General features: G+C 41.9%; 2 protein-coding genes across 2 annotated transcripts in view; one reads left to right on the top strand and one right to left on the bottom strand.

Moving 5' to 3' along the window:
• The first annotated feature begins 152 nt into the window (after window positions 1-152).
• ABITRAM (actin binding transcription modulator) lies at window positions 153-5651 on the top strand. Its single transcript, XM_040588045.1, has 6 exons — window positions 153-268; window positions 344-395; window positions 4206-4335; window positions 5071-5147; window positions 5219-5288; window positions 5357-5651. Exons 1-6 carry the CDS (start codon window positions 217-219, stop codon window positions 5483-5485), a joined length of 510 nt encoding a protein of 169 aa, XP_040443979.1. The 5' UTR covers window positions 153-216; the 3' UTR covers window positions 5486-5651.
• The window catches only part of CTNNAL1 (catenin alpha like 1), a 58826-nt gene continuing 50019 nt past the window's right edge, over window positions 5512-14318 (bottom strand). Inside the window, exons 13-19 of the mRNA XM_040588039.1 lie at window positions 11545-11595; window positions 11292-11446; window positions 10501-10549; window positions 9619-9675; window positions 9367-9486; window positions 7001-7084; window positions 5512-6889 (exon numbers count right to left, since the gene is read on the bottom strand). Coding sequence (XP_040443973.1) covers window positions 6728-6889; window positions 7001-7084; window positions 9367-9486; window positions 9619-9675; window positions 10501-10549; window positions 11292-11446; window positions 11545-11595 — 678 coding nt within the window. The 3' untranslated portion in view covers window positions 5512-6727. The remainder of the gene's footprint in view (window positions 6890-7000; window positions 7085-9366; window positions 9487-9618; window positions 9676-10500; window positions 10550-11291; window positions 11447-11544; window positions 11596-14318) is intronic.

Raw genomic sequence — 14318 nt, 5'->3', positions numbered from 1 at the left:
AAAAAAGGGTAAAATTATATTTTCTTACAGTTAGTGAAAACGATCGCCTCGTGCAATACCTGGGGGCGGGGGGAGGAAGGGGCGCTGCTGGGGGTGCTGCCGGGGGCGGTGCCGTGGGTGGTGCCGTGGAGCCGCCCTCCCCCGCCCCCGTCCACCGTCCCGGGGCCGCCCCCGCCCGTCATCGCTGCGCGCCGGCGGGCGGCTCGGTGCGGCGGGATGGCGGCGGGCGGCGGCGCGGAGCGGTACTTTACACGCTGGTACAAGCCAGGTACGGCCGGGCCGGGGCCGGGGCCGGGCGGCAGCGGCGGGGCGGCCGCTCACTGCTGCTTGTGCCCTATTGCAGACGTGAAGGGGCGGCCGTGCGAGGACTTCTGCGTGCTGCAGCACTCCAACAGGCGAGTGACGCTGCGGGGTGCGGGGTGCGGGCCGCGGGCCGCCGTCCCCGAGCAGCGGTGCCCGCGGGCCGGCCCTGGCGCTGCGGAGCCCGGGCCGCTGCGGGGAGCGGGCGGTGCAGCCCGGCAGGACGCGGCAGCGCCGCCTGCTGGCCCTGCGCTCGCGGGCGGCGTGCGGGGGTGCCGCGCCGGGGGGGGTCCCGCGCCGGGGGGGGTCCCGCACCGCGGGGGTCCCGCACCGGGCGGTGGGGGGTGTGTGTTCCTGACCCGGGGGCAGCACTCCTGCAGGAATGGCTCGGGGGCTTGGCGGGGGCAGCGCGGAATGCCGGGCGAACCGGGATTTTTCCAGGTGCGGGGATGGGGGAGTGACAGCCCTTTGCCTTCCTATATCCCAGAGCCATAGTTCAGGCGCAAAAAGACCTTTTAAGATGACGGAGGCCTGCTGTTAACCCAGCACTGCCAAGGCCACCGCCAAACCATGTCCCATCGTTAATTACTACACCTGTAAGAACAGGGGAGCTGGAGGTCCCTGCCCCCCACCCCCTCCCCCATGTTATAGTTTAATTTGAAATAACTAGAGCCCGAAATAAATTCACTAATTATTTATTAAGGCAGGAAAGCAAAACCAGCGTGCTGGGCAGCCGGGGAGTCGCAGCTCCATCCAGGCTCGCAAATTCGGACAAGTAACACAGCCCTTTTATTCTCAACTTCAAGGCTGGTTTAAGCAAACAGTTACGCTCTCAGTCCTGTAGCAAGAAGCTGTATATTACAAAACTAAACTATTTTTACACTAAAGTCTAGACGAAGACAAAGGTTGTCGTAGTAACATGAGATTATGGTTTAACATTGGCCTTGAGAAGGTACATCTCGCAACCTCATGGTTAACAGTTAACTCTTTTCTCACCAGACAAAGCATTCTCAAATCTATTACAGCAAGATCATTCCTTTTGTTAAAAACCCCTTTGATCAGCAAATTACCCTTACTTATTACACCCATATTGCCCAAGCAGGTTTGTAAAAAGGCCACTTGGCATCTGCGTTGCTGCCCTGGGGTCCCTGTGTCCTCTTCTGCTGAAAGGGCCCTTGACATCACCTTTGGTAGCAGGTGACCAACATTTCGGAGGGCTTTTCCATAGTAACATTTAGAATTAGTTTGTTTAACTTGGTTTCTAGCAAATGAATGGGCTCAATTTGAACAAACATTTAGCTTTTCCTATTTACAACTCAATTGCTTTTAATTGTACATGTTTGCTATGGACAGCAGGAGCAAGGTAGGAAATAAAACGTCATACTTTGCTGGTACTTCGATGTAGCTGGATATCCAGTGATTTGGAGCAAATCAACCCTGCACCTGCTTTGGACTCTTAGTAAGGTACCTTCACCCGCCCAGCTCCTGCCCTGCCGCTACAGCCTGTTCTGACCGCAGGGGGACTGGTGGCATCTGAGTGTTTCTGGGGTGTCCAGTCCCCCAGGGAAGAGCAGAACTGAACTACTGCCTGCACAAAAACTGGCAGTGCCAGTTCCTTACGCGTTGAGGGAAGATGAGGAGGAATTTGTTGTTCCCGGTGGGTCGCCTGCTCCCATGGGGAATTCAGGGGACCAGGAAGGCATGCTTGGCGCAGGGCAGAGCCATCGCCTCGCTGCAGCTTGCAGAGCTGGGGCTCCCCTGTGGGCATCTCATGCAGTTCGCTTTCTCATTCTTTGGAAACAGAAACCCAAGTACCTGGGAATAACAGGTATGACAGCAACAGCGAGAAAGGACACCCTCGCATTTGCACTAAATATGTAGTTATTAGTCTCAGATGTCTAATATAAATGACAGTTTCAATCCTGTTGATATGGAGGAAAGGAAATAAAAATATAAACGCTTGTTCAAATGTCTGTGAAGATTTTGCTATTTTGAATTCTGAAATAGCAGGGCCCTTGGCCTCTACAGCAGCTTAGCCAAATGCTCTGCTAAAGTATTTTACCGTTATAGATGGAGCTGTGGCTCAGCTTGATATTTCTAAGCAGTGTAAAATTCTCTGTTGATTTTTTTGGTTTTTTAGGTCTCGGCTCTAACAGGCAACATTTGAAATAATAGATGATTTGTCACCTTCCCCTTAGAAAGAGGCAGGGGTGGAGGGGAGGGAGCTGTTCTGGTCCCTTTGAGATGCTGGGACATGCTGAAAATATTCGCCAGGATCCAGCTCCCTCTTGCAGGGAGCTGCACGGCAAGAACTTGCAAAGAATCCCAGAACGGTCGGGGTTGGAAGGGGTCTCTGGGGATCACCTGGTCCGGGCACCTGCTAAGGCACGGTCACCCGCGGCAGGTTGCACAGGATCGTGTCCAGGTGGGTTGTGAATGTCTCCAGAGGAGAATCTACAGCCTCTCTGGGCCACCTGTTCCAGAGCTCTGTCGCCCTCAAGGCAAAGTTTTTCCTCATCTTCAGGTGGAACTTGCCATGTTTTGGTTTGTGCCTGTTGCCCCATGTCCTGTCACTGGGCACCACTGAAAAGAGCCCGGCCCCATCCTCCTGGCACTCACCCTTAAGATATTTGTAGACACTGCTAAGATCCCCTCTCGGTCTCTCTTCCCCAGGCTAAACAGGCCCAGCTCTCTCAGCCTTTCCTCATCAGGGAGATGCTCCAGTCCCCTCATCACCTTTGCAGCCAAAGGAGGAGTGCAGGGAGACAGATGCACCGTCCACAGGGAAAGATCTAGTTCTGTGCCGTGGTTTTTCTCTGCAGTTCCTGTTCTGTTAATTCTGGTCCTTGCTCTAGGTTATAAACTCTTTTTAAACAAAATAGCTTCATCTCTGTTAATTTATTGACAAGTTCCGGGCTTTCCGTGTTTGTGCATGGTTCTAGCCCAGGGGTGAAGGCAGGCCTAGTTTCTACAGCTGGTTGCATCTCAAACTCTCTAGCTGCATGACAAGAAATAACTCTCCTTTAGAATCAAACAAAACGCAAACAGCAGGTTAACTAAAGCCCAGATCACCAAAGGATTCATCTGCCGTAACTATTCACCACTGTTGGCCTTTAGCTGTTCTGAGAAACATTGCCTCGCGTTATGTTTTCCAACAAAAGAGTACGGTGCTTTACTTGATCGTCTTAAGCGAGTATCTCCTTCAGCTGTCAGCGTGCAAGTGAGCCAGGTACGCTCCCATGGGGTACAGCACCAGACAGAACATCTCCAGCCTATTTAAAAGCTGTGGTTCTGTTTAAACTTAAGCAGTGTACTGCTTTTGGTGGTCCAGCCTGGTACCTCAGAATAAAGCACCTCCTGTAGGGGCTGCTTTAGGCCAGAATGCAGTTTTCATTTAGTTCGGTATGGCAGGCATCAAGTGAGATGCCCCGAGGAAAGTGAGGCCAGTTTGATCCTGTATCTGATATTTTTGTAAGTGGGAAACTAAAATTTGTCTCTGATCTACAGCTGGCAACTATCTGCCATTCTCCTTCATTAGCTCGGGTAAATTGTGTCCTAGATATTACCCTACTCAACCCCCATGCTGTCACCCAGACCCGTCCCTCTGTCCTTGCTTCTTCCCTCAGTCTGGTAAGTGCCCGTCCTGTGAGTCCCACTGCAGTAAGCTTAATTTTTCTGCTAAACTGCAGAGGGAAGAATGTTGTGCTCTAAAGAGTGGAAGTAAACAATAGCTTTCACAACACCAAAGGCCTTGCTACCATTTTAGACTAGGAGCCAAAATGAAGAAGTCAGTGTTGGTCTTAAATCCTACCAGTATAGGCAGAGGAGGTTGTGGAGCTTGCTTAGAGCACATAAGAGCATGGCTTCTCACAACTGCCGTGTAATAACCCTGTTTCTCCTTGCAGAATCTGTGTCATCACCTTGGCAGAAGCCCATCCTCTTCTTCAAAGTGGAAAAACAATTAAAAGTGTTAACTACCAAATCAGTGCCAACTGTAGCAGACTCCAGAATAAGGTCTCTGGGAAGTCAAAAAGGGTGCGACTTTTTATTCTGTTCATTTTCATTTTAATCTCTCACACTGCCTGAGACTTTCTGTCCTTTCTGGGATAGAAACTTACCAAGTTGCCTTTACATTTTATTTTAAAACAAATACTACACAGCTGAGGAATTTAGACAGGCACCTCTTGAGAAAGTCTAACTCAGCCAATGTCTTGCAGTGCTCCTGGGGCACCAGCAGCTTCCCGTGTTGCTCAAACCAAGGCTAACAGTTGCTTTTAGTCATTTTTTTCATAGCGTACAGAGGGGCTTAAACATCCCTGAAAAGATAGAAAATTTTTTTCCACAAAAATGCAGAGGATTTGGAGACTACTCTTTTTCCTCAAGCATACCTAGATAGCTGATGGGCTAGTACAGTGTGTTTCATGTTAGTTTTACAAGTATGTGTAGTTTAACCTGGTTATACTGAAATAAATGGTGCTGGTTTTCTCCCCTATCCCCTGATTTTCATCTGATCAAACTACAAGTCATGTTATTCTGCAAGAAACGTTATGACTAAACCTGTAAGGTCTTAAACAAGCTTCTGTTTGATTTGTGCACATAACTAAGTCAGCACATAACTAAGCACAGGAAGCAACGTGAGTTGCAATGACCTGTAGCTATCACGCTTCCTTGCTTTGTTCTGAGAAGCTTACAAACTTATTTTGCTCATGGTAATACCTGAAAAAGCCCTGTGTAATTAAAAGTATATATATGTTTATTTTTCCAATGCAGGGAGCTCAGTTTTTAACAGAACTTGCCCCTCTGTGCAGGATATCTTCCTCAGATGGAGAGGAATACACAGTTTACAGGTAAGGTTTTCCCCTTTTTCTTCTTACCTTTGCACGCTGTGCACTTCTACTGAATCTAAACACTTTTGCAGTTGTATAAGAGGGCGGTTGATCGAAGTGAACGAAAACATTCTTAGCAATCCTGCTATTCTGCAAGAAAAGGTAGGACACACTCTTGCTTTTTACTTTCTAACTTTTATTTCACTGCTAACTTCAGTCTTGCTTTTTAGCCATCAACCGAGGGATACATTGCAGTGGTTCTACCCAAATTTGAAGAAAGCAAGAGCGTAACTCAAGGACTGCTGACACAGAAGGAGTACGGGGAGGTTTTGTTGAAACGTCTTAATTCTTCTTCATGAAATTAATTACACACTTATCATCTGTATTTGATACTAAATCAGCTACTTTTATTATATACTGTAATTTCCATGGTATTGGAAGGCCTAGTGCCCGTTTTTAAAACTGGAAATTAAATGCTTGATTCATACAAGAATAAACCAGTTCCAATAAGTTTGTATATTAAAATCTGCTTCCACTTTTTCCTCTGAATTCTAGCACTACAAGTTTTTAAATAAGCACAGAATGATACGCTGGAGAGTATTTATGTTCCACAGGCAGCTTTGCTTCTGCTCAGTGCAAGCATAATACATACAGAAAAATCATATGATTTAGCCATCACTTAATTTAGCTAAACTAATACAATATGGTGTTTGACAAAGGTGAACTGGAAATAAAAATGCAACAGAAGCCTGTGTACAAAGAGCAGATGAACTTGAAAATATGTATTTCACACCAGGTTGTATTTTCATGGCATCATGAAGTCAAGTAATGCCCTTTGTACAGAAGTTTGTCATAATGAGTATCTATTTTCTTAAATTTTAAATGGTATAATGTAAAGTCTACATAATACTTCAGTGGTTCTACATGCAATTCAAATTCTGCTCAGTAAGTTTTAATAAAAAAGGAAGCAACAACTGCCATCTACAAATAAAGAGGGTAAAAGAGAAGGGGTTTGAATCAAGAGTATTAATCACTTAGAAATACACTTTTGGAAATACGAATCATGTCAACAAGATTAAAATTCAGTGGTGCAGCTATTAAAAGAGGGTTTTTTTCCTAGAAGTACTTAATTGCAGGCATAAATCGTAAGTAAGATAACATTTCAGTGCTTTAGGCCACAGCCTTTCAGACTATATTCCTGATTCTGATTTATCAAATACATAGACTGAAATAGGCCAGAGATGAGTTTACAGACTTCAACAGTAGTGTTACATACAGCATATGCAGCACAAGGTTCTTTATATAAAATGTCTATTAGCAGCATCTTTGGGTTGAAACCTCCATTAAGACATTCATAAGCATTAATTACAAAACCAGTATCAATAGTGAGCATAGGAAAGGCATTCACATTATAAAAATATGTAACAATTAGACTAGCTGGTGTTGTCATTGCTAAGTAATGGGACATCTATTAGATGTGACAAAGGTCAACAGCTTTAATTCAAATTAACCTGGTCTGACTTTCCACAAATGAAAGCATTATTTAAAATTCAGCAAGTGTTATTTTCAAATGGGAGTTTCTGCATTTCTAAGTGCTACAATTACTTGCTCTCTAAAAACGTCATGTTTGTTACATGATTTTCTAAAGACTTGATGCCAAATGTCTCAGCTCTCCTTTCTGGGGTGTGTGCATTTCTGCCAGTCTGTAGTCTGTCTTCTCTCCATGGTGGAGCAGGTTTAAGACATCCATTTCCTGCTTTATTCTGTACATATATATAAAAAAAATATTCTTAAACCCAAACAAAACCAAAAAATCCAACAAAAAAAACAAATCAAAAGAACTTTACAATATTGCAGATGAACCAAGTACTCACCTTTCTCAGTAATTTGCAGCAAAGTGGAAGAAGCTGGCATAACAGAGTCATCACATTCCTTGTTTTCAGAATGCATGCATCAACCTAAACAAGACCGTTAAGAGTAGAATAAGACCACTCATTACTTTTATTAGGTAATTGTTTAATGCATAACTTGATAATCTATTTCAAGCTTAAATATGTAATATTTGTCTTTCATAAATCCCTTCTAATCAAAAGGTTTTGCCTAACTTTTTTTGAATTTCTCTATATAGTGCACGTAAAGCAACAGCACGCCTCCTGTTAACCCAAGACTTGAGCTAGGAAAGACAAGGGAATGACACATGTCCCAGGAGAAGGAACTAATAATAACATAGTAAACAGTGGTAAGTGTCTTGGAAAAGAGCCCTTACCATCTTAGATATGATTCCCACAATTCTTCATGTGTTTCCTTTTGTTTTATGCCTTGTCAGCATGATTTAGAGAGCCATGCATCATGTAAGCCTTACCTTGATATATGTTAGACTGTAAGTTAGCTAGATCTTAAAGCATTTAAGTTTATGCTTCGAGTCTAACACTCAGCACAAGTCACAAGTCTGGGCCCTCAACAAACATTAATTTGATAGCCTGTTATCACTATGTAAAGTGATAAAATCACTGTATAAACAGACTGGAGTTCCCGTTTAGTTCAGCTAGAGAGTGTAAAACAAACCAAGCAGCAGCCCTGAGGTGCTCAGTTTGGTTTTGAGTGGCTTGGATGCTCTAGCCTGTTTCAGTCCCTGCTGTAAAATTGAAAAGTCTTTTCCATAGCTCATTGGAAACAAACATCCAGGTGCACAGAAATGGTCTTGCTCACACTGATCACATTGCTGCTCAGGGATACTTGAAGTTCTTCAAAATGCCTGACCCCTATTCTCCACCAAGGTCTGCAGATCTAGTTCTTGTGGTAACAATGCTGAAACTTTTATGGCAGCTGTATACACCTTTACTCATCACAAATATGAATAATGTCAAAATAAACTCTGGGCAGTCTAGAGTAAGACTCCACCTACTGAAAAGCAAGCATGTATTTCCATAATAGAGTCTTTGGGGTTTGGAATTTGTTACATTTATGTTAAGCATCAATAACAACAGAATAATTACTACAGTGGTGGAAATACAAATTACCTTCATTACTACTTTGATTGCTGAAGTCCTTTCTTAGCCATGTACACTTAATTACAGTTCATATTTCTCTGAATGAAGTTCTAGTGGGTCACTATTACTACTGTAATCTAGTGGGTCACAGTATTACTATATACCACATTACTCCATCTCATATTATTCAGTTGAAAATTTTCAAGTTGCAGCATGGCAAAATTCCAGTATCCCTCTTTATCTAGTGGATAAGTTGAAGGAGATGTTGACAGAAGTTCTTTGAAAAAAGTTTTTGGCAGTAAAAAGCAATATAAAGTAGTGGAAGCCTATGGACACATTTCCACATTTTTTTTTTAAATTTTTTTTTTAATAGCAGTCCAGGAACATCACTGTCTTGTGAAACATTTCTGTAAACTCCTTCACTAACAGTGAAATCCAAACCCCAATCATTACATTACTTTTAATAATAGGAAGGAAAAAAAATCCCATTACTTATTTTACTGATTCTTAAGACTCTGAAGTTGATAAGCTAGGGGTAGGCAAACTGCTCCTTAAAACATTAATATCAACGATATGTCTGTGGGCACTGGGCCAGTTACACAGAATTTGGATATCCATGCTCCCTAACGAAAACATTCGTATACGCCTGCAGAGTAATACTATCCAAGCTACCACTGGCAGGCTTCCAGGCACGCTGGCTGCCAGCGTACCGTATTTTGCCTCCTATCAAATTCTCGGCATGAATGAGAGGGTGAGGTCACGATAAATGTCACTGAAGCCCTGCTCTGATAGTGGAGAGGGGAAATGAAAAAAAGGATAGAAAACTATCACCCATATTGAAGAAAATCCCTCTGAGACAAGACAGTAAATGGCTTGTATGACAGTTATGAACAAGGGATGTCCCAACAGACAAAACATTTTCAGCAAGTGGAACAATTCTTGCTGTTCTTCCTCTACACTTTGCACATCAGCTTTCAAAACATGTTAAGTGCAAACCAGTACTTCAAGCTGAAGTAAATTCATCTTCTACGTAAGGTGCAGCAACAATGACATATTGCACAGCAGAAAAATGCTTGCACAACACCATAAAATGTGTACTTACTAATTTTCATGTTCCTCTATCAATCTAAGAAGTTCCGCTGTCATGAACTGCCTCATATTTTAGCAGAAGCATACATTAATTAATAAGTTACTATATTTCAAAACAAGTTAGGTCTTACTTTCAGGAATAGATATAGTTTTTACCTTACCTTTGTAAAGGTAGCACTTTTACCCTGAACAGAAGCTTTAGCTGTTATTTGCAGCTGCTTGCACATAGAGATCAGTTTTTCAGCCTCCAACAGAAGCAAAGGTTTGTCATCATCGTGTACCTGAAAAGTTTCAGGAAGACAAAAACATTTTGTTAAAGGCTCTGATATTAATGGAGAAGATGGCACAACCAGGTTTTAAGTGGTATCACTAGTGCCATAAGCTGAATGGCTGTTTTAGAGGTCATACATCACCTGATTAGAAAAGGCATGAAGAGCCGAAGCAAGCTTTGTGCCCTCTGTAGCAAAAATCTGAAAAAGGGAGAAAGCGTGTAACAAAATGAACCACAATGAAAGATGAGGCTCTTTTCCCTTGTTGTTTCTATAGCGTGCTCTAAAGTAAAAAAGCTACAGGCAGTATTTGTGGTAGTTGTATACATTTATAATTAACAAAGTTAGCAGTTTGCAGTGACTTCTGAAATAATAAGCTACGTTACAAATGGCCATTCTCCCAGATAAGCAAGGTTTAAAGGCTTTCCCTTTACACAGAAAAAAACCTGACTTCCAATTATTTTTTGCACTGTAGCAGCTCACAAGAGTTTTGTGGGTAGGTGACACCTGCCGTGTTTGTTTATATTGTCCAGACAAAGGTAACCAGTCTCCTGTTAAACACAGACATCTATCTTGGCAATACCACGCCACATGCCTTCAATTTGGCCTCTTGTCTTTCATTCGTATTATTCAGTTTTGCATAGTCTTTCTTTCCCATGAAAATCCTGCTGCTGCTCAGACTAGGATGGAGCATCCGTTACCACCATCAGGGACCGAGCTGAGTGACACAGTGAGTACTACTGACGCACTGAAATGCACCCTATTTGCCATAACGCCAGTTTGCTACTCCTACCCCTAACTGGAATTTAATGAATGCTGTCTTAGCCTACTATGGGAACACTGAGAAGTTAATTTTCAGGAAGTAGAGAGTCAGCAGAGAGTAACCAGGGTTAGGCTGCTTAAAATCTACAGTTGCCATTCAGATCATGGTACACTGTATTTATGTTTAAGGAATTGGCAAGTTAAGAGTTCCAATTTGTTCTCAACTCAGGCTGCCTGACTCCTATTTTGTTAAAAATACATTACCTCAGCTTGATGAAATAAATCTTGAGTAGTTTTCAGAAGTCCTTCTCCTCTGTGGGAAATAATGAAAGCAGAATATTATGCCATGTACAGGCTGCAGATTATATTGCCTGTTATTTGCACAATTTATAGTATCTCTCTCCTCCCCATTCACACCACTGAACTGTAAAATACCACTCCTTTAGAATATACTACACACAACAATAACTTACTACAGGAATGACATTTCAAAATATTATATAAACACCTCAGTGGCTACAGCACCATTGGGAAATTAAGAACGGTTCAGTTCTCATCAGCTGAACAACAACAGAAATCCATGTCTCTGGCATACTGAGTATTACTGGACTAGCAGGTAAGAAGAATAATCTCTTATACAAAAAAAACACCTGAATTCTTCACATAAGAAAATGACATTGCATGGGCAAGTTTCAGAACACCTTTCAGTACAGCAAAAATCAGTGAATTCTCATCTACAGTTATAGAGCTGTGCTTTAATTCCTTCAATTTTGAAAGTATTTATGAACATGCTTCTTAAAATTTTTTCTGTACCCAAGAGATAATTAAATAGCTGTTCTGCAACAAAACAGATGTTTAGCACTTCAAACCACCCCTACTTTTATTACTGAACAGCTTAGAAATTTACAAGAATTTATAAAGCAAAAAGGTAAAATTAAAAGTCCTTTCTGAATGCGTCCCTATTATTATACACTTAAAATTAAATTGTCTTATTTCTTATAAACTCTTTTAATGCTTCTCTTCTCACCAAAACATGCTGCATACAGCGTAATTACCTGGTAAATAAATACATGGAGTAGGCCATACTTGACATGCCTTGTCCATGTTGCACGATTTCATTCTCCTGATCCTCCCATTTCTCTGTCTCAGAATCCACATCAGATGTGAGCAGATGCAATTCTAATCCAAGTTTTGCAATCTTTGCCTGTTCCTGTAAGTGGTAACCATATTTATGGCACTTGAAAATACATTCTTCTGACAAGAAAAGAAAAAATAATTTTTTTTTTTACTAAAATGAAGGCATCTTACCTCAGTATCTAGTTTGACTGGCTTTAATGCTTTCAGATTTGCATTATGCTTCTGTTTCAAACAAAAAATAATATTTTTAAATAAAAGGAATTTGTAATCATTTTACTAACAAATCCTAAGATGTGGCTCTGCCTAAGAGGCAGACTTTGCAGGACAGTTGCAGTTGTTCAGACAAATTTCTCAGTAGAAGCTGAGAACCTGTTCTGATCTGGCTGTCCTCAAATGGCATATGCAAACAGGGTCTCTGTGCCTACAGACACCCTAAAGTCCTAAAGTTTCAAGGAAAAGACCTCTTCCACAGTTCTCAGACTCTACTTCTTCACACGAAAACATCTCTTCCCCTTACCCTCTAAATCCTCAGTAATATTTTGGACTAAATAAACAGTCTTAATCAAGTACTACTGCACTGATGTTTCCATCAAAGATGATTCTCATGTAACAGGGACTTGGAAGTTGATTTAGCTAGAAGCAGGCTGATCTAGGGGACAACCCACGTAAATGCTAGTGTGATGATGTACCTCATTATTCTGCGTCACTTTGTTGAAGTAGCTGGAAACAAATACTGACACTTTGGGGTTTTTTTGTTGGTTTCCTTCTTTTATTTAAGTCATGAACTACCTTGAAATACCAGTCTGGCTGCAAGCCAAATATTGGCTCAGATTAAACAACGATTAGTGGTACTGATGCAAGTGGGCTATCCGGTAAGGCAGAGCTTGCCAATTGTGTAACACATATACACAATAATAAATTATTTATTTCAAATCAGTTAACTAGCATGTTGAGAGCTGTAGTTCCTGGCTTTAACTTCATGTGCTGGTGCTGTCACTGTGCAGACATCAAAAACTAACAGACGCGGGAGCCACAGTCCACATTCCGAAACTGCTCTGAATGCAGAGGAATGGAAAGTACAAAGTCGGTGTCGTAACTTGGAGGTGTGAGCCACTGGAGGAGGCTGGATGATAAGAGTGCAGGACTCAGATCCTTGTTTGAGAATCTGAAAAGAGCTGCTATTCATTAGTGGGAGTGCTTGGGCAAATTAAACTCAGTAATCCCTGCAGGGGGGGGGAAGCCACTATTCATTGTGAAAGCAACAGAAATAAGCTTCAGGTGCCATCTCCATCTCTCATTTCAAGAGTTTAAGCAGAAATAAAATACTACAATTGAAGTTCCTACTGCAGTTTGCTGCTCAGTTTAGCTTTCATGCCATTTCCCTTTTCTCATCCCCAAATTTTTAATTATTCTGAATCTTATGAATGTCTACCCAGATTAGACACTGTCATACTGCCTATGTATTAGAAATGCTGATCTCATATTGAAAGATCTGGCAAAAAGTGTAAGAACTGATACTCCTAATTATCATTTAAGTTTGATCACGTGCATATTAGAGATGCAATTCAAGAAACGCTGGTTTTAAGGCAGTCTTAAAAGAAGAAAGGAACACAAAGCCAAACTAGATTTGTATGTAAACACAAACGTTGGGCCAAAGTAAGGCAAGTGTTTAAGCTGTTGAGTGAATGGTATTCAAGAAAACCAGCATTCTAGAACAGGTAAGTTTTTCTATCCACAAATAACTAAAGAAACCTCAGAATGTTTGAGATCTGTAGTCTTCCCTATTCTCGTATTCACTTACGCTACTTTAACAGAAGAATCAGTACAAATCGGGTAAGAAATTATTCTGCTTTTAAAACATGATTTGACACCTAATGCTATGGAGAAGAATATACCCGTGCATTAAGCACACACATGAATCACCACTAATGCTCCGTCCTCATCTATGCCATTGGCTAGGATGCCACTCATTACCAGCAAACAGCACAGTTGCAATTAAACAGATGTAACAAAATATGTGATCAAATTGGATCAACAGGGAAAGTGTGGCTTCTGTGCAGGGACAGCATGGGCATTAGCCAGGCACAGCAAGATGTCTGTGATGGCAGCAGGGAGGGAAGAGTCAGTAGCAAGAGTCACAGCACTGGGAAGAGAGGCAGTTCCAAAGGTCAGTGCATCAGTTAGGCAAAGAAGTTACCCTGTGAAGATGCTGTTGTCTTATGGATGTAATCTACATTTCCTGTCTACTTGTAAACCACATATTACTCATAAGTTCCCCAAATTCAAGCATCCTGCAGAATTCAAAAGAAGGCAGTAACCTTTTAAACAACAAAGCAGAACTGTTTAACCTGGGAACAAAGTTTTTATTGAATGTATTTTTAAAGGACGCATGAATCAGTAAGTGGGAATCTGACTTCAAACATCTCGTCTTTTAAATTTTGGCTGAAGTCTAGAAGCTATGTAGCTTAGTCAAAGCAGTGACCCTATCAAACCCTATCAAAAGTCATGGAACCAATCTATTTTCCAGCCTCAATACTTAGTTCTGTACCCATGAAACTCACCCATGCTCACCCAGCCACACACATGCTATTTAAATCTGAAGATTGGATTTCTAAGGTATGCCCTTTTGTCTTTTCATTAAAGGTCAGAAGTAGCACATTGTGTTTAAAGTCACAGAATTGTACAACAGAAGACATGGAGATGGGATCATTTCACACCCAAATTCCTCAACACTACACGTTATGGAAAGAGAGCAAAGAGACAAAGAAACAAGCTAGAGCTTACTGTACCTCCTGAGATCATTCTTCCTTTTTCCCACCTCTGAAAAGATTCAGTATGTAGCATGTGAATCAAATGACTGGTTACACAATACTAATAAGGTTTAGGAGGTTTCCTAATACACAGATGCTCAGATACAATGTAATATAAATTATGATCAGCTAAGG

The sequence above is a fragment of the Falco naumanni genome, chromosome 3, assembly GCF_017639655.2.
Source record: "Falco naumanni isolate bFalNau1 chromosome 3, bFalNau1.pat, whole genome shotgun sequence".
Lineage (NCBI taxonomy): Eukaryota > Metazoa > Chordata > Aves > Falconiformes > Falconidae > Falco > Falco naumanni.
Note: the sequence above shows the minus strand (reverse complement) of the source record. Positions and strands in the feature narration are given on the sequence as shown.

Bases quoted from the DNA above. Each gene is read 5' to 3' on its own strand.
- ABITRAM (XM_040588045.1), top strand. From the start codon at position 217: ATGGCGGCGGGCGGCGGCGCGGAGCGGTACTTTACACGCTGGTACAAG. The intron at 5,148-5,218 runs GTAAGGTTTTCC...ACACTTTTGCAG, and splicing joins GAGGAATACACAGTTTACAG to TTGTATAAGAGGGCGGTTGA. The intron at 5,289-5,356 runs GTAGGACACACT...CTTGCTTTTTAG, and splicing joins CTGCTATTCTGCAAGAAAAG to CCATCAACCGAGGGATACAT.